Source organism: Tubulanus polymorphus, chromosome 9 (assembly GCF_964204645.1).
Source record: "Tubulanus polymorphus chromosome 9, tnTubPoly1.2, whole genome shotgun sequence".
Classification (NCBI taxonomy): Eukaryota; Metazoa; Nemertea; class Palaeonemertea; order Tubulaniformes; family Tubulanidae; genus Tubulanus; species Tubulanus polymorphus.
In genome coordinates, this window is record NC_134033.1 from 15,448,233 (window position 1) to 15,471,198 (window position 22,966).

General features: G+C 41.6%; 1 protein-coding gene across 1 annotated transcript; it reads left to right on the forward strand.

The window, feature by feature from the left end:
- Positions 1 to 359: 359 nt before the first annotated feature.
- LOC141910609 (tyrosine-protein kinase RYK-like) lies at positions 360 to 18,937 on the forward strand. The gene is made up of 13 exons (XM_074801303.1): positions 360 to 611; positions 6,484 to 6,611; positions 7,033 to 7,132; positions 8,102 to 8,236; positions 8,479 to 8,562; positions 8,948 to 9,101; positions 9,816 to 10,096; positions 12,801 to 12,902; positions 13,960 to 14,159; positions 14,864 to 14,973; positions 15,480 to 15,639; positions 16,159 to 16,295; positions 16,874 to 18,937. The coding sequence occupies exons 1-13, from the start codon at positions 413 to 415 to the stop codon at positions 16,983 to 16,985; spliced, it is 1,902 nt and encodes a 633-aa protein (XP_074657404.1). The 5' UTR covers positions 360 to 412; the 3' UTR covers positions 16,986 to 18,937.
- Positions 18,938 to 22,966: the final 4,029 nt, after the last annotated feature.

Here is a 22,966-nt window from a genome sequence, read left to right on the forward strand (position 1 = left end):
CCAAGCGCTCAATACTCACTTAAGTTAAGACCGGTCGCGGTCGAATGAACTTTTAACAACCCGATCCGATTAAAGTGAAAGTAAATTCACCAGTGCTGCCAACACGGTGGTGGATTATAGAACTAACATCGATCGAATTAACCCTAGGAAAAACTCGACGTGTTCATTCCTGCCCTAGGAATCATAATGTTCCGGAGCGGATAGCAACTCATCGCGTCCGACTAACGAATACTTTAGGATATACGCCCGGAGCGGAGACGAACTCGTCGCGTCTCAGGCAGCGAATACTTCAGAATTGATCTGACCTAGATTTTAGTCATAGAGAGAAAATGATGAAAACTGCATCAGCCGCAGCAGCAGCAGCAGCATCAGTAGTAGAACTGTCAAAAGTGCTGGGTGATGTTGGATAATAATGAACATGCGGCAGCAGCAGCAGCAGCAGCGGTCCCCTCCCGGTCCTCCTCTTACCTCTCCCTCTCATCTTCCTCGTTCAGCTGTGCTCCGATATTTATTGTTGATTATCGTATTTTTACCCGGTGTCGCGATCGGAATCGGTAGCGGGGCTAATTTAGACTTTTTCATGAACGAAGCGGAAACTTGGCGACTTCTCGGTGAGTACTGAATATTTCTTCACTCCCTATTTATGCGTGTAGTTTATTTGATGATAGTAGATTTGACAAACAATTCACGCTTTTTTATTTAGGGCCTCGTGCCCCACCCCCCTTAAGACGACACTGTTGTGTTAGTGTTGTTGGGTGGCATTCACCAGTTCTAACACCAGTCCAGTGAGTAGATGCCACCCCCAATGTGGATCTGTAACTTTGGTCCTTGGCTCCGGTCTGTCTGATATCATCATGACCTATCTTTGATTCCCCACTAACTTCTTGAAGGTAGGCAGTGCCAAATACTGAGCGAGCGCGTCTTGGCTTTCTGGCCCAGGAATATTACCTAGAAATATAGGCTCATCACATGATTTATATGATGAGCCTATTTGCGTCTTTTAGGCTACGTCAGTTGAATATTTAATGAAAGTACATTAAACCTGACAGGTGCGTTGAAAGCAAGTTTTGATTGCCGCGGCCGATTTCTTGACAAGGTCTGATATTACTTTATTTTGTCAAAAACATAGAAAAGTATTTGAGAATCGTCTGATTTTGCGATTATGAAGTAGACAATTGGCAGTTTTCGGTTGATCTGGTGATAGTAGTTCCTTTCGTTTTCAATTAGGGATATCTCAGGTGAAGTTCTGAACACATGTGAAGTGTGGGCGATCAGTTTTAGGTTTTAGGTCTAAGCTAAGGGATTTGCAGGGTCCAGGCTGAGGGATTTGTAGGGTCTATAGGCTTAGGGAGGTGCAGGACCCAGGCTGAGAGAGGTATTGGGTCTAGGCTTAGGGAGGTGCAGGACCCCGGCTGAGAGAGGTATTGGGTCTAGGCTTAGGGAGGTGCAGGGCCCGGGCTGAGAGAGGTATTGGGTCTAGGCTTAGGGAGGTGCAGGGCCCAGGCTGAGAGAGGTATTGGGTCTAGGCTGAGGGAGGTATTGGGTCTAGGCTGAGGGAGGTATAAGCTCCAAGCTGATGATGCTGGTAGTGCCTTATTAGGTCTTGCATACAGATCTGTGATATACACTTAACAGAGTCTACGGTGAAGATGTTTTTTATTTCTGTCTGGGAATTTCCAATCAAACTGGATTTCTGTCGGCCGCGACGACCACCTCTTCGTAGTCAATCACGCGTAAAACTGACGAAATACCGCAGCAAACTTAACTGTTTTATGGTTGTTGTTGTTGGTGATCAATTACCTCCCTGTCCGTCGCCGCAATGAAGGGGTTAAACTTCACTGGAATTCGCAGTTCAACTTTAAATCAACCGTTTCACGAATTTCAAACAAAAACTATTTAAGATGATTTGTGAAATTATCGGCTTGTTGTTTTTTAGGCAGTGCGTATTATTTATAACTTAATGTGGAAAAAAACCGATAAGAATCATGTGAAAAAATCCTTGTATGAGGCGCCATTTTGTTGTGCGAAAAAGGATGAGATTGTACAAGGATAATAATAGATAACAATGATAGTAATTTATTTATTAATATAGCGTAGAACTATAAAGACAATCTCCGCGATTTATATCACATGAGAAAAATAAAAAAGACAATTTTTTGAACGATATGATGTGTCAAGCGACAATACCGGAATCAATCTCAATCTGCACCATTTTTTTTTTTTTTTCATGAAACGATTTCTTCGATGTTTCATGTTTGTTGTTTTATGTTAATCGATACATTCTGAGCGTAGAAACCGTTCTAACGAGAAATGGCCTCGTTAGCCACTCTGTGCTAATTAGGGTTAATTGCCTCTAAATTGATTCGTCGTTGTCGTAGCTGTATATGGTTTATGTACTAAATAAGGCAGTCAGCAGATCTGCTCTGTTACTAGTCATCGTTACTGTATCGTTGCTGTCGATTATTCTACGGTCGGAATATGGGAAAATAGGTTTTTCGGAAAATGCTCAATGTGAGGTGTAATTTTGAAAAAACAAACAACTAGGGTCCCTATAACATAGGCGTCCCCAAGGATCCATGCACAATGTCAGGTGTTTGGTGGGCCTCCCCTGAAAAACTTTTTGAAAATTGGAGGCTTAAGAGATGTTTGCCAGGCTCTAAATGAATCATTTAGAGTGAAAAGATTAGTCAAATCGGCAAGAAAATCTTGAACATTGATTACATAGTAACTTGAGAAGTTAGCTAGATCTCGAAAAGGGGGTGCATCCGCTACCCCCCGCATCCCCCTCGGGGACGCCTATGTGTAGAATTAAAATGGTCTTAGATCGTTCCTAGATAATGGGCTTAGTTCGGTCTTTATAAGCCTGGGCTGGACAAATGCAGTTAATAGTGTTCGTGTACTCTAGGGCTACTAGTGGGAATTGATGAAATCTGCTGTTATGTGCTTCTGTAATAGTTGAATAATACGCAGAAAACTATAAACACCCTCACCCCCTCATCCCCTCACCCCTCCTCCCTGCTGCTGTTATTAGAGTAATACAACAAGTGTAGTTTATATACCTGTACCTATAATACACATTCATCGGTTTATGTTTGATTTAATTGTTGTTGTATATTCAACACTCTCTAGAACTGTTGATCAGGTGGAGACCGAGCGAGCGCTAGCTAGAGTTCACTACAGCATGTAAATAATTAAATACATTCTGATTTCAGTATTCTGAGATGTATAAACTTTGCCACTGTAGCTGCGCGCTTCTCTCTCTCCCTCCTCTCTCTCCTCTCTCTCTCTCTTCTCCCTCCTCTCTCTCTCTCTCTCTCCTCTCTCTCTCTCTCTCTCTCTCTCTCTCCCCTCCCCTCCTCTCTCCCTCTCCTCCCTCCCTCCCTCTCTCTCTCTCCCTCCCTCTCTCTCTCCCTCCCTCCCTCCCTCCCTCCCTCCCTCTCTCTCTTCCTCCCTCCCTCCCTCCCTCTCCCTCTCTCTCTCTCCTCTCTCTCTCTCCCTCCTCTCTCTCTCTCTCTCTCTCTCTCTCTCTCTCTCTCTCTCCTCTCTCTCTCTCTCTTCTCTCTCTCTCTCTCTCTCTCTCTCTCTCTCTCTCTCTCTCTCTCTCTCTCTCTCTCTCTCTCTCTCTCTCTCTCTCTCTCTCCTCCCTCTCTCTCTCCTCTTCTCTCTCTCTCTCTCCCCTCCTCTCCTCTCTCTCTCTCCTCTCATCTCTCTTCTGGCTAGATGATGTTTGTTTTGATTTGTAGCTAATGGAATTCATTGTGGCGTACATTATCACCCTCCTTTCAATCCCAAACAGTTTGTTTCTATTAATTTTGATTTTTATGAAAAATTATCTTATAACGCGAAAATGAAAAATTACCGGTTTGATGTGTATAGCGATTAACAGTGCCTCGATATCCGCGTATCCCAGATCTGATGTGAAACTCTGCACCCAATGCCACAGTTGCGAGTTAAGATTTGAATCTTGAGTTGACTTAAATTGAAAATGAATTATTTCTAATTCGGAAGCTAACTCTAGTTCACAACTGTGGAACTGGATCCCTGAAAACCCGAGAAAACCCGGCTGAGCTACTTCAGATTTTCGTTCAAAAGTCATTTTCAAACTTTTTAAATGCGATTGTTTTTTCTCTCAATTTTTTCCGTGCGGCGCGCATTTCGTTTGTTCGAGATTGTGATTCATTGTTTACTCAATTTACAAACGGCCGCCGCTGTAATCATGTCGGTGAAGATGAATTCGCGCAGGCCCCCTCCCGGCAATCAACCCCTCCCCCGGGGGCAGAGATTTACCGAAATCATTAGCCTACAGCTGATGTTAATCGCTCGCTAATTGGCGAGATGGTTTAAGACGAGGTTCCGCGTGGGTTTTAAATTGTGGTTGATTTATTAGATCTGACTCCTCGTAGAGAGTAGACGTAGCCCGGATCCTTCGGCAGACGCAACATCGAACTGACACGGCAACATCGAGAACTGACTCTGCAATTGTTTCAAATTGAACACACATTCGTTCGTGTTAATTGGTCGTATCTTTAGTGGTTTTCAATCGGAATTAAAATCAAACCTCAGCCGGTAACGGTGACCTTTCCTTAATTTCTCGTACGTCGGAAGAGACCGGCGGTAAAGGTCACTACCGGACCGCGCCGCTGCCATCTTCGGATTTATTACCCCAGACAATTTTGTTTAACCACATTGAGATGAAAGGGAGCATCGTGTTGTTAAGATGAAATCCCTCACTAATGAGTCGGAAATGTTTCCCTGAGCTGAATAGTTTATTTGCCATTTCGACTATATCCTAATAGTCATCATAAACGTTTTTTAAAAGTTTTCTCGAAGATGACTATTCGGATTAATCCTATAGTCAAAACGCTGAATCGACAACTTAAGGAAACACCAACATATTTTTCATTCCTATATTTGATTTTCATATCGTCTTAACAACATGGACTCAGAACGTCTGATTAACCACAGGGTTTCCAGCGGTCCTTTCGAGTACTTCTTTATCCTTCTTTTGGAAAAAGTTTGGACAAACATCGTCTTTGTCTTTTTTTTACTCTGAGTAAAAAAGTCCTTTTTATGCATTTTTTGTGGGCAATTTTGTCGCGAATTCAAGTTTGTTTGAATGGGAAAAATTGAGCTGCAATATGTCGTCTTTTTATTGGTGAAAGGGGTTATGGATCCTCACTTTACTGGAACTTAGGCCTACTTCTTTCTCAGTCAAACGTCCAAAGTCTCCCTGATTTCTTAAAAACTTCTTCTAGATGGAAAATGCTTTCGAACTCCTTTAGTTTGAGATAAATGTCGGACACTCCCAATTTAAACTCCTTCAATTTTGAGAAATGGTAATAAGTTAGATACTTTTTAGACCACGTCTAAATCAGTTGGGACCAGGATTTTTTTTTGATAATCAAACTTCTCCTAATAGATATCTAGGAATAACTGATCCATCTATATAGGGGCCCTGTATATCGACTTATAGATTGTGTCTGCTAAAGTTCTTTCCCAGTTGAGTAGAAATTTTTACGCGCTCAATTTACGTAGCCTCGTGACCCCCTTCGAATCGGTAATACGTTTCACGAGTATCTCCGTGTGATTCTATCTTTCTAACCGTGCTGCGGCGCCGCGGAGGAAAACAGAGAAATCGAAACTTTTCACTAGACCCGACCGGTGGGGGGGGGTCTGGTCGGGGTACGGTAACTATTTCAAATCTGTTATTAAGAATAACTCTCACCGTTTCTCCCCGACGAGTCAGACTGAAACTGATCGAGATTTCGATCGAAAGCATGACGTAATTGCAGGCGTGTTGGAAGCAATTTTCGATTGCCAATTTCCAATTTTATGCCGGGTTCTAATTGTCGCGGCGAATTTGCTTCAATTTCGTCAAATTTGAGATAGTCAAAAGCCAAACGCATATCACTTCTAGGCGGTTAACATATCAGTCCTATAGTACATGAATGACTAGTGATTAAAAAGAGAAAGGTGAAATCCAAAAAGTTTAATTCCTGAAGATGACCATTAGGAAAGTGGATTAGGATTAGAATTGTGGAAACGTTGAATCAATAAATATTAGCTAAAAGGAATCTTATTGGACGCCATCTTTCTCGTTTTATCAGGGCAGGATTCTATATATATTGTCATAACAGGCACATTGTGTTTCAGCAAAGGTTATTGTGATAGTTTTACAAATCAAGATGAACAGTTACAATGTCCATATAGAACTTTCAGTTATAGTAACTTCTACGCAATATCTCTATCATGGGTGCAATTCGCTAAAACAAAAATTGCTGGGGCCAGTTGCTCAAAGGTTGGTTAGAGTTAACCAGTGGATTGTTGACATAGTGACAATTGAAAGTTAATTGTTACTATGGTATTTATCCACTGGTTATCTTTAACCAACTTTTGAGCAACTGGCCCCTGAACTTTTACTTTAGCCCTACTAAACCGTGCGTTACTACTTGCTTAAAATGAAATGATTATTTTTATTTATAGGAATAACTGCTGAATTGTATTACGTAAGGAATGGTGTAGTGAATGATTACGCTCTCCGATTCATTCTGCCGATTCCTGCTGATAAACAAGATATATACTTCACGTGGCGTAATCTGGGCGGTAAACAGGTACGTTGCGACGACGAAACGCGGATTTTCTGAAAACTTTTCTAAAAGATTTTCTGGGTTCAATCCATTTTATGGAAAATTTTAAAGCTGAAAAGAATGATACCTCGTTTCTCCTAATCGGCCGGGTCACTTTTTTAAACTGCAATGAAATTTGTAATCAGTTCATTTCTATAACTGCCAGGTCTGTTATTGTTAGCTTGATCATGATTTTTTTAAAAAGTTACAGGGTAGATAGGCGGCCGGCTGGGTCTACTTTTAAGCTCAGCAGAAATAAGAAACAAGATATCAAAACGACTGATAGCAGCAATTAGTCCAAAATTTGACGTCAATTTTTCCATGAAACTGGATGCTGGTAAAATTCCAGAACAGATTTACGAATATTAAGAAATCCCGATTTAATTAGTTTTTATTTTTTCTAAAGATGTTTTATCGTATGGAGTTTGATGTATCAGACACGAGGGCCATGGATTTTCCAACGGCTAATATAACTGCTGAGGGGGTCGTTCCAAAACGACAATCTGGTGAGTACTAACTATAGGCGATATGGGGCAAGGGTACGCTCAGGGGTATAGGTGAGATTGGTAGTTTGTGATAGTAGACTCTATCTCTGCGGTAAAGTTAAGATTGGTAAAATTCTACCCAGAGTTGGTGTCAAATACTGAGTAAGAGTTTAGGAAATACAGTAGACTCTGTCTCTTACTGCGGTAAAATTGAGACTGGCAAAATTCTACCCCGAGTTGGTGTCAAATACTGAGTAAGAGTTTACAAAGTAGACTCTGTCTCTTACCGCCAAATTGCTAGTCAAATTCTAGCCCGAGTTGGTGTCAAATACTGAGTAAGAGTGAGTTTTTTCAGCCTCCCAGGGTGAAACTCTGTAGATTAGTTGTTGGTTATGATCTGGTCGGATTATGGTTCGTATCTGATTTGCTATGATACCTGTGAAAACTGCAGATCGAGATAATCCGCGCCTCAGCGCGCGTCCGACTACCGAGAGTATATCTCTTAATCTTATTCCCAGCAGTGATGCAGCTACTCGCTTAAAACTAGCGAAGAATTTTTCTTATTACTATATTCTGAATACAAACAGCATCTCTGTATACAGATATACAGTTGTCTGGGTTTAATTGACTCTGGATCCAGTTCCACAGTTGTCTGGGTTTAATTTGACTCAAAACCCAGTTCCACAGTTGTGTGGGTTTAATTTGTTTCTGAACCCAGTTCCTCAGTTCTATGGGTTTAATTTGACTGAATCCAGTTCCACAGTTGTGTGGGTTTAATTTGCCTCTGGATCCAGTTCCAAAGTTTTGGGGTTTAATCTGACTCTGGACCAAGTTCCACACTTGTGTGGGGTTTGATTTGACTCAAGACCCAGTTCCACAGTTGTGTGGGTTTAATCTAACTCCAGATCCAGTTCCACAGGTACGTGTTGACTGTGAATCCAGATACCACAATTGTATTTCCTAACCGGTAATTACGTCGTATATTTTCAGTATTTAAGATCTCATTTCCTTGCACCGGTAAAATGAGTGCTGAAGTCGATATAAACATCATGCTCAGTATTACCGTCCTGTCGGCGACAAATATAATCAAACTGCATATTCAACGCAAGAAAATGTGCCTAAAAAGTAAGTTAAATCATCTTGTAACATCAGTCGTAAGGTTTTCCCAACAAATTTTTAAAATCTGGACCCAGTTCCACAGTTGTGAGTTAGAGATAACTCTGAATCAATGTCAGTTAATATTCGACGAGTTAACTCGAGAGTTAGAATCTGAACTCACAACCGTGGAACTCTCGATCCTCCGTGCGAAAACATATCGACTATTTCTCCAGATTTTAACGAAATTTTCTCGAAATTTCTTCTCGCAGCCGACGAAGAAACTTTCTACGGCAGGAATAAAGGATATCAAGGAAAGATTTATAAATTCATCAACGATTCGTTGGTTGAAACAGGTAAACTTTTTTTTACGAAAAATTATTCTCGAAAATATTTTTCGACCTGTATTATAAACTTAGGGTTGATTTTCGAAAAAAAATCCTTACAAATATTTTTTTCATTTTAACTGCTTTGAACTCATGGTAAAGCAAGACCTGGGGTTAGTCTTTCAAAAGTTGGTTAGAGTTAACCAGGAGATAGTTACATACGGGGGTAGTGACAATTTAAAGTTCATCGTTACTTCATGGTATTTATCCGGCGGTTATCCTAAACTAACTGTGAGCTACTGGCCCTGGTATATTTCAGTTTTTCAAAAAAAAATTCTTACAAAAATTTGTTTTCTTAATGGCATTAAACTTAATGTAACTTGATTTAAAAATTTTTTTTTTTTTTCAATTTCAGATGTGAGCGCGGTGGAGAATTTAGAACCGAATCTAATGAATTATTATTACTACATCGGTATCGGTTCGATGTGCGGGTTCATATTCCTGTTAGCTCTGTGTATTATAGTATTCTATTATCGCTCTCAGAAAGGTCAACGCCCGGAGAACATCAGGTAAGAGACAAATCCAAATCCAAATTTATCACGATACAAAATCAGCTCATTCCCAGTTTAATTCATGTATTACAAGTTTGTGTTATTTTGTTGTAAATAGTCCGGGCTTTCGTATGATATAAGATTTGATGAGGTGGGCCACCAAAATTGTGTCCTTTTGGCCCCCCGACATCCGTCCAAACTTACTTGGATTTGAAGTGAGCGTCGTGTCCATACTCCAAATACTTGAAAATTTCAAATAGTAAGGTGTTGATATCTGTACGATATCCTGAGAACTTGGGTGTGTAGTTTATCATAAACTATTGGGTTCGAATCCCACTATAACCGTTTTTGTGGGAAGTAAAAGGTGCCGACTCTGTCCGGGCTGCTGACTGATAGCTGTTTAACCCTTTCAGTGCTGACTAATCAATAGCCTATAGTGCTGAAGATAATTTGAAAATTCTGAAAAATTCCACCCTAGTGTGTTGAATAACGGGAAAAGCACTATAATGCGTCTACACTGCAGTGCGGTGTATCATTAGTTACTAATATTTCACAATGTTTGACAGGTGCTGCCAATTTTCAGTAGAGATAAAAACTAATTACTAATTACATCAATGCACCGCAGTGCGGTGTACTAGCAAAATCTATCACTGATTTATCCACCGCACTGCGGTGTAGACGCACTGAAAGGGTTAAACTCTGAGATCTGATTCTGATTATCTATTTTTGCAGTGATTGTAGTTCTCAAGCGACGTCGCATCAACCGTTCCTGCGCTCGGACACGCCGAACACGACCGCGTCCACGTGCCTCGTATCTCACATGCCACAGCTGCCTCTTCCGCCCGGCGGCACGGGCGGCGTCCACGGCAACTCGATGATGCGACACGGCGGCTCGTCGACGACCGTTACCGTCGCCGACGTGAAACCGGCGCCGCCTATCGACCCGTTCGTGATACTAGCTCCGTATCAAATAGAACGCAGTCAAGTGACGTTGAAGGAGATTTTACAAGAAGGTAAAAACTGGGTCTCAATTCTTCCTGAAACACCAGAACCTCCACAACTCCTTGATTCCTTAGATACTCCTTCAAAACAAGGCTCGATTCTTCCAGAAACACCAGAACCTCCACAACTCCTTGATTCCTTAAATACTCCTTCAAAACAAGGCTCGATTCTTCCAGAAACACCAGAACCTCTACAACTCCTTGATTCCTTAAATACTCCTTCAAAACAAGGCTCGATTCTTCCTGAAACACAAGGATCCCTACAACTCCTTGATTCCTTAAATATTCCTTCAATACACGGCTCAATTCTTCCAGAAACACCAGAACCTCCACAACTCCTTGATTCCTTAGATACTCCTTCAAAACAAGGTTCGATTCTTCCTGAAACACAAGGATCCCTACAACTCCTTGATTCCTTAAATACTCCTTCAATACACGGCTCAATTCTTCCAGAAACACCAGAACCTCCACAACTCCTTGATTCCTCAGATACTCCTCCAAAATGAAAAATGCTTTAAAGGTGCTTGAAACTTTTAATTCGAACAAAATGCCCAAAACTCCTTCAATTTTTAGAATTAGGCTATTAGAAATTTACTTTAATTTGTAGCTGCGCCTAAGTCAGTACGGTCGGGACCAGGATTTTTTGTTAGCCTATTAGGCGGCGGTTACTGAATGAGAAACTGAGTTTGGTAATTTCAAGGATGAAAATTCGCTTACAAAAACCACTGAATTAAGACTGAGATAAACAGTACTGATTTCGTAGGAGTCTACTGTAATTGGGATATGAAAGTTATGCAGACACTTCTTAGAAATTTGAAAATTCTCCTATAAAAACTCTGAAAACTCCATATATCCAGGAATGACTAATCTGTAGGGATCCTGTATATCCAGGAATGACTGATCTGTAGGGACCCTGTATATCCAGGAATGACTGATCTGTAGGGACCCTGTATATCCATGAATGACTGATCTGTAGGGACCCTGTATATCCAGGAATGACTGATCTGTAGGGACCCTGTATATCCATGAATGACTGATCTGTAGGGACCCTGTATATCCAGGAATGACTGATCTGTAGGGACCCTGTATATCCAGGAATGACTGATCTGTAGGGATCCTGTATATCCAGGAATGACTGATCTGTAGGGACCCTGTATATCCAGGAATGACTGATCTGTAGGGACCCTGTATATCCAGGAATGACTGATCTGTAGGGATCCTGTATATCCAGGAATGACTGATCTGTAGGGACCCTGTATATCCATGAATGACTGATCTGTAGGGACCCTGTATATCCAGGAATGACTGATCTGTAGGGACCCTGTATATCCATGAATGACTGATCTGTAGGGACCCTGTATATCCAGGAATGACTGATCTGTAGGGACCCTGTATATCCAGGAATGACTGATCTGTAGGGATCCTGTATATCCAGGAATGACTGATCTGTAGGGACCCTGTATATCCAGGAATGACTGATCTGTAGGGACCCTGTATATCCAGGAATGACTGATCTGTAGGGATCCTGTATATCCAGGAATGACTGATCTGTAGGGACCCTGTATATCCATGAATGACTGATCTGTAGGGACCCTGTATATCCAGGAATGACTGATCTGTAGGGACCCTGTGATTATCCAGGAATGACTGATCTGTAGGGACCCTGTATATCCAGGAATGACTGATCTGTAGGGACCCTGTATATCCAGGAATGACTGATCTGTAGGGATCCTGTATATCCAGGAATGACTGATCTGTAGGGACCCTGTATATCCATGAATGACTGATCTGTAGGGACCCTGTATATCCAGGAATGACTGATCTGTAGGGACCCTGTGATTATCCAGGAATGACTGATCTGTAGGGACCCTGTATATCCAGGAATGACTGATCTGTAGGGACCCTGTATATCCATGAATGACTGATCTGTAGGGACCCTGTATATCCAGGAATGACTGATCTGTAGGGACCCTGTGATTATCCAGGAATGACTGATCTGTAGGGACCCTGTATATCCAGGAATGACTGATCTGTAGGGACCCTGTATATCCAGGAATGACTGATCTGTAGGGATCCTGTATATCCAGGAATGACTGATCTGTAGGGACCCTGTATATCCATGAATGACTGATCTGTAGGGACCCTGTATATCCAGGAATGACTGATCTGTAGGGACCCTGTGATTATCCAGGAATGACTGATCTGTAGGGACCCTGTATATCCAGGAATGACTGATCTGTAGGGACCCTGTATATCCAGGAATGACTGATCTGTAGGGATCCTGTATATCCAGGAATGACTGATCTGTAGGGATCCTGTATATCCAGGAATGACTGATCTGTAGGGATCCTGTATATCCAGGAATGACTGATCTGTAGGGACCCTGTATATCCAGGAATGACTGATCTGTAGGGACCCTGTATATCCAGGAATGACTGATCTGTAGGGACCCTGTCTATCCAGGAATGACTGATCTGTAGGGACCCTGTATATCCAGGAATGACTGATCTGTAGGGACCCTGACTCTACTAGAATTTAAGTCATAACTGAGTAACTGTGTGGGCCCAGGGCTATGATACAGCAAGACAGATCATCAGTATACAGTTCCTCTGGCAAGTGAGAAACACAGAGCGATATCTGAGTTGATTGAAATGACAATATCATATAGAAATTGTTATTAATTATAATTATCACTATGTATATATTTAATTTGAAGGTACGTTCGGTCGCATTTATCACGGAATTGTGCATTTGGCGAGTGAGGATGACGAGGATCCCGAAACGAGGGATCAAGAAGTATTCGTTAAAACTGTTACAGGTACGTCGAGGAGAGGGAGCTTCGAAGGAGGCAGGGATCACTGTACATAATGCTTAAATAGGGTGGCCACTTCCCCTGCAAATCAGGGAAAAGTCTGGAAATTTTTTTTGTCACGGAATATTGTACAAAACCACTGAATTACCGGTTTACTGAGATAAAATGAACTGATTTAGAAGGAATCTGCTGTAATTGGGATATAAAAGTGATGCAGACGCTTCCTAGAAATTTGAAAATCCTCCGTTTAAACGCCTTACATGTATATCCAGGAATGACCGATTCGTAGGGACCCTGTATATCCAGGAATGACTGATCTGTAGGGACCCTGTCTATCCAGGAATGACTGATCTGTAGGGACCCTGTATATACAGGAATGACTGATCTGTAGGGACCCTGTATATCCAGGAATGACTGATCTGTAGGGACCCTGTATATCCAGGAATGACTGATCTGTAGGGACCCTGTATATACAGGAATGACTGATCTGTAGGGACCCTGTATATCCAGGAATGACTGATCTGTAGGGACCCTGTATATCCAGGAATGACTGATCTGTAGGGACCCTGTATATCCAGGAATGACTGATCTGTAGGGACCCTGTGATTATCCAGGAATGACTGATCTGTAGGGACCCTGTATATCCAGGAATGACTGATCTGTAGGGACCCTTTATATCCAGGAATGACTGATCTGTAGGGACCCTGTGATTATCCAGGAATGACTGATCTGTAGGGACCCTGTATATCCAGGAATGACTGATCTGTAGGGACCCTGTATATCCAGGAATGACTGATCTGTAGGGATCCTGTATATCCAGGAATGACTGATCTGTAGGGACCCTTTATATCCAGGAATGACTGATCTGTAGGGACCCTGTGATTATCCAAGAATGACTGATCTGTAGGAGACCCTGTATATCCAGGAATGACTGATCTGTAGGGACCCTGTGATTATCCAGGAATGACTGATCTGTAGGGACCCTGTATATCCAGGAATGAACTGTAGGCACCTGTCCCCATTGAACTGTACCTTAAATGATATGGTATTCAATTAATTTCAGATGAAGCTCGTTTGGATCAGATACAGATGATGCAGCGTGAATGTTGTATGTTACACGACCTGTCGCACAGTAACATAAACCCGATTGTTTACGTTTGTTTCGAGTTGGAGAAACGCCCGTTGATGTTATATCCGTACGCGACCGAGGGCAATCTGAAAAAATTCCTTCAACGGTGCAAAGGTGCTGACGTGTCTGCTCACGTGAGTTCAATTCATTTCTATTCTTTACCGTCCCCCTTCTTCGATCACGGGGATCAGGGGCCGGTTCCATAGTCATGGCTTAGACTTAAGACCGGTCTAAGACTATCTTAGTTCTATAGCGAATCTAACAACTTAAGACCAGTCTTAAGATTTAAGACCACTTTTGGATTTAAGTCTCGACTATGGAACCAGCCCCAGGACCCTTGCCTTCTTGTTAAGATTGGCCTTTTCGCTAAGACAGAAATTGTTAAAACCTGCAAATTTGACGCTCTTTTTGGATGTACATCACCAAAAATATCTAACACCATAAGTGGAATCCTGCTAATAGCTTATGATGCCTTGATTTATCTGAAAATGCCTTTTCTTTTGGACCCCGGTCTTCCAATTTTCCTAGATCCGCCCATGCTTTCGTCCCCTCTCCTCTACTCAGGACACCACTCTTAGCACCTTATACCTCTCAGCCCACCTTACCTCTAACAGGGTGGACACTGACCTGGAAAACCTGGAAAACTCGGGGAAATCAGAAAAATCTAGGCTAAAAGATCGGGGAAAACTCAGGGAATTTGACGAATCTGACAGGAATCAGAAAAATCTAGAAAAATACAGGGAAACTCTAACTCTATTTGTAAATGAGCGTAAATTGGCCGTAGTAGTGTCTAATCAGTATTTCAGTAATGTTCATGTATGTTGTTTATTATTTATAGGCGTTATCTACTCAACAGTTAGTATTCATGGGAGTTCAAATAATCAAAGGTTTACAGTATTTACATAGAAAACGTATCATACATAAAGACGTCGCTTGTAGGAATTGCGTGTAAGTGTCTCGACCGTTCCCATTGGCTCAAATACGACGCGTTTTAACTAACCGACCAATCAGAACGTAGATAACATAACCATTGAGTTCTTTTTACTGAGTCTGTCAAATTCTGAAAAGTGCTGAAAAAAACGCTTGGACTTTTCAAACAAGAAATCATTGCCGACAAATTCTATTGTGGTCCATAGCGTCTTTTCAGTTACAACTTAGAAATAGTCAAAATTTCAGATGTTTGTGTCTTTGAAAATAGATTATAAATTTGATAGCAAACGCATTTTCAAATAGATTATAAATCAATTGCAAACGCATTTTAAAATTTCATGGCTTAATCATTGATTTAAAAAAAAATCCCAGCAACTCGTCTTCAGATTCAGGAAAGAAAAATGCTAACTTTTGACTTAAAAAACTGCTGAAAAGTCCTGCCTTTTGCCTCAGCCCGACTGCTACGAACCCTAACAACTCCTTTGAATGTAAATTGATTTTTCGGCTGTTGTTTTTTTTCGCAGTATTGATCAGGATTTGATGGTGAAACTGACGGACACCGCGTTGAGTCGAGATCTCTTCCCCAACGACTATCATTGCCTCGGTGATAACGAGAATCGCCCGGTGAAATGGCTCGCCATCGAGTCGTTGTTGGAACGGAAATTCTTTTACGCCAGCGACGTAGTAAGTATCGTCTCTACCTGTCGCCACCAGGTGGCGTTTGTAATGGCTTTTACAGGTCGGAGAATCCATAATTCCCTAATATATTCTTTTGAACAAAAATTCCCTGATTAAATTAGGAGATATCCGCTGTATGTTTCTTATCAAGAGGTTCCTTTGCCACTTGTCAGCAGCAAGAAAGACAAGGCACCAACAATTCAAATTCCCCGATCAAATTATAGGATATCCTCAGCGAGGGCTGTTTTTTATTAAGAGGGTTCCTAGTGCCACTTGTCACCAGCAGGAACAACACCAACTATTCAAAAAATTCTAATTCCCTGATTAGATTATACGATATCCTCAGTGAGGACTGTTTCTAATCAAGAGGTTCCTTGTGTATTTGTCCTTCAAATACTCTGATTTTCAAGAAAACAGTCAAAATTCCCTGAATTTTTATGCAGGGAAAAATGAATCCTCAATATCCTGAACTCCCTTGAACCACAATCTGATGAAAATCATTTCCATTTCCCGTACTCATTTCAGTGGTCGTTCGGTGTTGTATTATGGGAATTAATGACGCTCGGATTACAGCCTTATATGGACATAGATCCGTTTGAGATCGCGTCGTACCTGAGAGAGGGTTACAGACAACCTCAGCCAAGCAACTGCCCAGATGAGTTGTAAGTATCCGATAGTTTTCATACATTTTTGTTGGACTGAAAACAAAATATTGGGCCATTGCTTCGATTTAATACTAGTCTAAGACCATTTTAGTTCTATGACTGATCCAACAACTCAAAGATCAGGCTAAGACTATCTTAGTTCTATAGCTAATCTAACAGCTTAATACCAGTCTAAGATCATCTTAGTTCTAAAATCAATCTAACTACTTAAAGACCAGTCTAGGAACATCTTAGTTCTAAAATCATCATAACTTTAAGACCAGTTTGAGCTCATTTAGGTTCTATAATCGATCTAACGATTTAAGACCAGTCCCAGGTGATCTTATTTCTGAAGTCAATCTAACAACTCAAGATCAGTCTTAGCTCATTTTCTGTTCCATAATTTTGTAACCAATCTAACAACTTAAGAACAGTCTAGAAATTTAAGATTACTTTCTGGCCTAACCATGACTGTGCAACTGGCCCGTGTTGTTTAAAACATGGAATGTAGCTTCGAATTTACTACCAAAAGTATAGAGTGCAAATGAGAAAGGGTTAATGATATGAAAGTGAATGTATATTGTGTGTATTTGTAGGTTTACGGTAATGGCGTGGTGTTGGGCGTTGTCACCTGACGATCGGCCGAAACTCTCGCAACTTCTCGCGTGTTTACAGGATTTCTACACCGCTCTCGGTAGATACATATAGTTCTACTACTCCTCGAATCTTCGGTCGGTGGACAAAACCGAAAAGACGGTTTCTTTTAGGAGTAAATACGACTTGATTACCGTAATATATTGTAATAATTCTCGTATAACCAGTGGCAATATCTTCCTTACGTAAATATTACGAATATTACCTCATTTATTACGATCGTTTGTAGATTCCGTCGCTACAGTTGCGCAATAGAATTTCTAAATACAGCTCCGCATTGTCGTAGCAATATACCGGCAGCAGTGTTCTCCACAACAGGTTTTAGAGGGGTACCCACCTCATCGTTTTTACATCCACCCCTCTGAAAATCAGCTGCGCCTGAGAAAATATCCGCCACTCCTACCAGAGTTGATGTTAATATTCTATCAATGCTGATAATTGCTTTGAAAAGTAGATATTGAGCAAATGTGAAAAATAGAAAATTATACTGAAATTTAGCTTGGTTTTCGTGTATTTTTTTGGGGGGGGATCGAAAGCCTTCAGCAGCCACGATGCCCTTTAAAATTCGAACATATGGAGGAGACACTGCCGGTATGTCTACACGGTCGGAATAACCTAAACTAGGAAACCGATAATAATGTATCCATAAACAGTTCAAACGAAATAATTGTTTTATTTTTAATTTTTGTTGTAAATCTCAATTTTGTATCTCGCGATTTTTGTGTATATAGTTTGTTTATAATGTTTTTGTATATACGTGAATCTCGTTGTGTCGGCGGTCAGTTCTGTTAAATGTAGCGGTTAGATTTATCTGTAATGCAGTAATTCAGGTGTCAGTTGGATGTGAAAAATCTACGAAAAATCATGAAATTGTGTGCGAAAAATTCAAGAAAATTGTCCGTTGAAATATTTCGATCTCCTTTTCTAAGGCAAATACCGTGGAGATGAGAATTTATGCACAAGCTGTGTTGAAGATTGAGAAATTTCGTGACCTAGATGGCGCTCAGCAGTTCTGTAATGTTGAAACGGCAGCGCAGAGGGACGCCCTTGAGAATTCTACTCACTAACCATCGCGTTAGTTAAACTATCATATTTTCTAGTTCCCTGCCAGTGTATGCAATAAATGAAAGTTACCAATATGAATTTTGTGGGTCCAAAATGGTCCGAATTGAGGGGATTCTACTGCAATGAAATTAATGGATTCCTCCTATATTAGATGTGGTAGATATTTGTAAAAACTCGTATTTTGGGCAACAGCTCATATTATTGAATGTATATTGTAGATATTTATGGATGGTCATTAATGGTTGCCTGATTTCGTTGTGCAATTTGTTGCTAATGAATTGTTGCTCAATCGGTTGTGATTGAATAAAAGTTGCTTGAAGTTTTTCGATGAATAATGTTCACCTGTGCGTAACGCGTCGTGTGACAGGGGTGCGTTAAGGGGGTCGTCGGAAGTCCGGAGCCCTGCCTTACCTCTGAAGTTGCCCTTTCTCGTCGAAAGTTGAAACCTGTATATTTGATACTCATCCTTTCGGAAATTGCAACCTTTTGGATGTATTCCTTCAAAAATATCTAAAACCGAGGATGGAACCCCAATAGAGGCCTTTGACTTGGCTGCTTTATCTGAGAAATGCCTTGGTGTTTACTTCTGGACCCCGGCCTTCCAATTTTCCTAGATCCACCCCTGTGTTTGTGTGCGCCCTCTGTGTAAATCGTGTTCACCGTTTCAAATAATTGTGAAATAACTGTTATGTATAAATGTGTAAGATATGTCGAATCGCCCACGAAAAATTGATACGGGAACAAAGAAAGGAAAATTGGACCAAAACTTGCATCGTATTTTTTGACTGCATTTCTCTGATCCAAAGCCTAACTTTAGATAACGTTGAACCCCTTTTAAAAGTCGAAATGAATAAAGGTTCATTTGTGTCTTCGGTGCAAATGAAGTTAATTAGAAAAATTAATCGTACAAAATATGCTTTGTAAAACTTATTAATGTAAATGCTGTACATATTCTGTTATTATTATTATTATTATTATTATTATTATTATTATTATTATTATTATTATTATTATATTGATATTATTATTATCACAATTGATATTGATATTAGTTATTGAAGAGTAAAAACATGACAGGTTTTTAAAATGATGATAATTTATGTCTTCGGTGAAGAAAAAAACCGATAAATTGCCAAAATTGAGAACTTTTTTCCGACCTTTATTCTGGCATTACACAGAAAACGATCAAACGATCGTCTAAGCCCCTCATCATGTCGTACATGTGCATGTGACAGGTGCATGTTATACTTGACCTTCAAGTCATAAAATGATGAAAATTGTAGTTGAATCGAAACGTTCGTATACCAATATTATGTTTAACTTATGTTTGAACTTTTCCGAAAAAAGATGGCCACCTCCGTTCAATCCCCCTGTGGTATCCCGAAGGCTAGAAAATATTAACACCTTGTTTCTCATTTTTGCTCAGCTTAAAAGTTGACCCGGCCGGTCGCCTATCTATCATATACATTATAACTATTCTAAAATCATGATCAAGCTTACAATAACCAGATCCAGCAGTTGTAGAAATGAACTGATGACAAATTTTATATCAGTTTACAAAATTTACACGGCCAATTAGGAGAAACAAGGTATCATTTTACTTAAGCCTACGATTACTGTTATTTCATTTAGTTTGACGATTTGCAGTAGAAATTACCAGGTAATCTGATGATGTCATAGGGGGATTTGTGGAAGTAGCCATGTTTACTAGGCAGGTCTTGCGTTTAATCTCTTTACCCGGTATATTGTTGTCTTCCTGAGTGAAATACTTGGACAATCACAGCTCTGTAATCATGTCTGAAATCTATATACGTTTGGAAAATGCCGGTGGTAAAAAAAAATGATTTTGGAATCATTTCCAACCCGTGTAATCAGTTTCTACCAATCAGAAATCGTATTACATATTACGTACATTTTTATAACGCGAGTTCTGATTGGTCAGCGTGTATGCCGCCTATCATACGGACCAATCGCGGCTGTCGTTTTAATAAATTTTTTTTCAATGAATAATAGAATTTTCCACATTTTTCAATACTTGTACTTGAATACGATGTACTTAGGTCTATTTTAACTTGACTTGGGAGGATATCAGGTGGCCTAGCTCCAGTCGGTTTTGATGGAACATACCGGGGTACATGAGCTAGGCCACCTGATGTGCGCTCAAGTCAAGTTGAAATAGACATTACATGTAGTTGATTTAATACGCGTAACAAAATTGCATTTTAACCATTGCATTTGTACTTTAACACAACCCAAATTTCAAGGTCACCCATATTTACGCTTGCGTATATCAATACAGGCCGGGACTGGTCGTATGGCTTAAAGACCTGGGGTGGATCCAGGGACTAATTTTGAGGAAATTTTCACATCCGGATAGGGCACTTTGATGCCCATAGAGCATTTTTTTAGGCGCACTCCTGTACTGAAATGCACCAATGTTAGAGACAGAACAAAATGGGCACTAACAGTTCGATGGACCTTGAACCAGTCTCACAGATCCCTCTACATCGGCCTTGGTATAAGCGTAGCGGCCTATAGAATAGATGCAGAAAATCTGTAGAAGATGAAAAATAAATCCAAATTGGCCCTGTTTAGGACCATGAAAGCCCTATTTTGTTATTGATTTTCTGTTGGAGGGTCACCAGAAACCCCCATAACAATGTTTCGCGCTTGCAGGCCTTGCATTGCTGAAGCTGCCCTTCTAAAATTAATTGTGATCCATTCCAATTTTCAGGTCAACCAACCCCTCATCCTCCCCCGGCAGGGATTCGAACCTGATGGCATCGAGATTGCCACGGCACGAAACCCTGCCATAATCGACCGTGTGCGCAGATACATGCGCAGTTCAGATGATGTGATTTTTAGCCAATCAGAAATCCCGTTTTATTTTAGCCCGGGTTTTCCCATTTATAGTTCTTCCTTGAAATTTGCCTCAACGATTATACAACGAGCAATCTGATTGGTGCCGCCAGTTTTCGTTCGGAAAGCTGCGCATGTACCTGCGCACCCGGTCTACTGATCAGGGGTTCGTGCCGTGGCTGAGTGTAGCGATGCCATCAGGTTCGAGTCCCTGCAGAGGAAGGATGCCAACCCCTTCGAAGAATCCTAGATACACCCTTCAGATGAAGAACTTATTGTTCTTCCACAAATGGACTTGCTATCCAGGACCTAGCGGGCGGGGTGGGGGGCAAAAGGGCTTCAGAAATTTTGGAAAAGTGCCCTATTTGCAAATATTAAGAACTGCCCTTTTTTGGGTTTTTCTGTCCCCTAAAATTCAAATTGTCCTGCCATCCAAACGATATAAGTCGCGTGGACTATATAGCTTCAGTTCACCGCAGCGTGCACAGTGTATGATGTATCCTTTATAATGTAGCTCATATTGTTTTAATGTATACGTTTTTTTTAACTGCGCGCTATAATGCGCCACGGCATTTTGTAACAAAAAATCACGAGCGAGAAAACGATGGAATAAATTATAAGGAAAACGAATTTTACAGTCGTTTGAATCGTTGTTTATTTGTTTCTATGTTTCTTGTTTTTTGGACTGGAAACGATCGACGAAACACAAAGAGACCGAGATTGAAAAGAAAGATTCGCGTTTCGACGGACGAGTTTAGATACACGACTCACGATATTCGATACGGCGCTATTATTGCAGCTGTCAATCTGATGCCTGTACCAACCCACCCCCCTCCCCTCCCCTCCCCTGATGATCTCCGAAGACTGGACGAAAACATTTTTCACAATTGCTGAATGTCTGTCTAAAGGTTTCAGACATGATACCCGAATTCATTTTCGATGAAAAATTGATACAGAGGAAAATCATCATTTATATAATCCGTATTAGGGAGCAGAACTGTCTCCCTGTCCCTCCCCCTCTCTCCCTGTCCCTGCTCTCCCTCTCCCTGTACCTCTCCCTCTCCCTGCTCTCCCTCTACCCCGTCCACCCTCCCTCTCCCTGTACCTCTCCCTCTCCCTGTACCTCTCCCTGTCGCTGCTCACCCTCTCCCTGCTCTCCCTCTCCCTCTCCTGGCTCTCCCTGTACCTCTCCCTCTCCCTGTACCTCCCCCTCTCCCTCTCCTGGCTCTCCCTGTAGCCCTCTCCCTCTCCCTGTACCTCTCCCTCTCCCTGTTCCTCTCCCTGTACCTCTCCCTCTCTCTCTCCCTGTACCTCTCCCTCTCCCTCTCCCTCTCCCTGTACCTCTCCCTCTCCCTCTCCCTCTCCCTCTCCCTGCTCTCCCTCTCCCTGTACCTCTCCCTCTCCCTCTCCCTGCTCTCACTCGCCCTGTACCTCTCCCTCTCCCTGTCCCTTCCCCTCTCCCTGCTCTCCCTCTCCCTCTCCCTGCTCTCCCTCTCCCTGTACCTCTCCCTCTCCCTGCTCTCCCTCTCCTTCTCCCTGCTCTCCCTCTCCCTGTACCTCTCCCTCTCCCTCTCCCTGCTCTCCCCTCTCTCCCTCTCCCTCTCCCTGCTCTCTCTGTACCTCTCCCTGCTCTCCCTCTCCCTCTTCCTGCTCTCCCTCTCCCTGTACCTCTCCCTCTCCCTGCTCTCCCTCTCCCCTGTACCTCTCCCTCTCCCTGCTCTCCCGCTCCCCTGTACCTCTCCCTCTCCCTGCTCTCCCTCTCCCCTGTACCTCTCCCTCTCTCTCTCTCTCTCCCTCTCCCTGTACCTCTCCCTCTCCCTGCCCTCCCTCTCCCCTGTAAGTAAGCGCCTGGGTTTAAGTTGATACCAGTCCATAAAACTGGCATAGGTCTTTATTGAATAAAATTTACCAAGGGTTGTTTAATTATATTATGTGAATACGTTTTAATGCAGAGGGTTCGCTTGGTAATGATCGAGTTGATTCTGGCAGAGTTACCATAAATGTGTAGACCATATTTTTCACCGACGATTTGCTAGCTCTTGACAATAAAAGTAAACATCCTGCACACACACACCGAGAACAGGGACTCGTGTTTGCTCAAGGATGAAATG

What these genes read in the sequence shown, in the direction of transcription:
- LOC141910609 (XM_074801303.1), top strand. Translation starts at nt 413, where the DNA reads ATGAACATGCGGCAGCAGCAGCAGCAGCAGCGGTCCCCTCCCGGTCCT. An exon ending in CAAGAAAATGTGCCTAAAAA is followed by an intron (nt 8,237 to 8,478) that starts GTAAGTTAAATC and finishes TTCTTCTCGCAG; the next exon opens with CCGACGAAGAAACTTTCTAC. An exon ending in CAACGCCCGGAGAACATCAG is followed by an intron (nt 9,102 to 9,815) that starts GTAAGAGACAAA and finishes CTATTTTTGCAG; the next exon opens with TGATTGTAGTTCTCAAGCGA.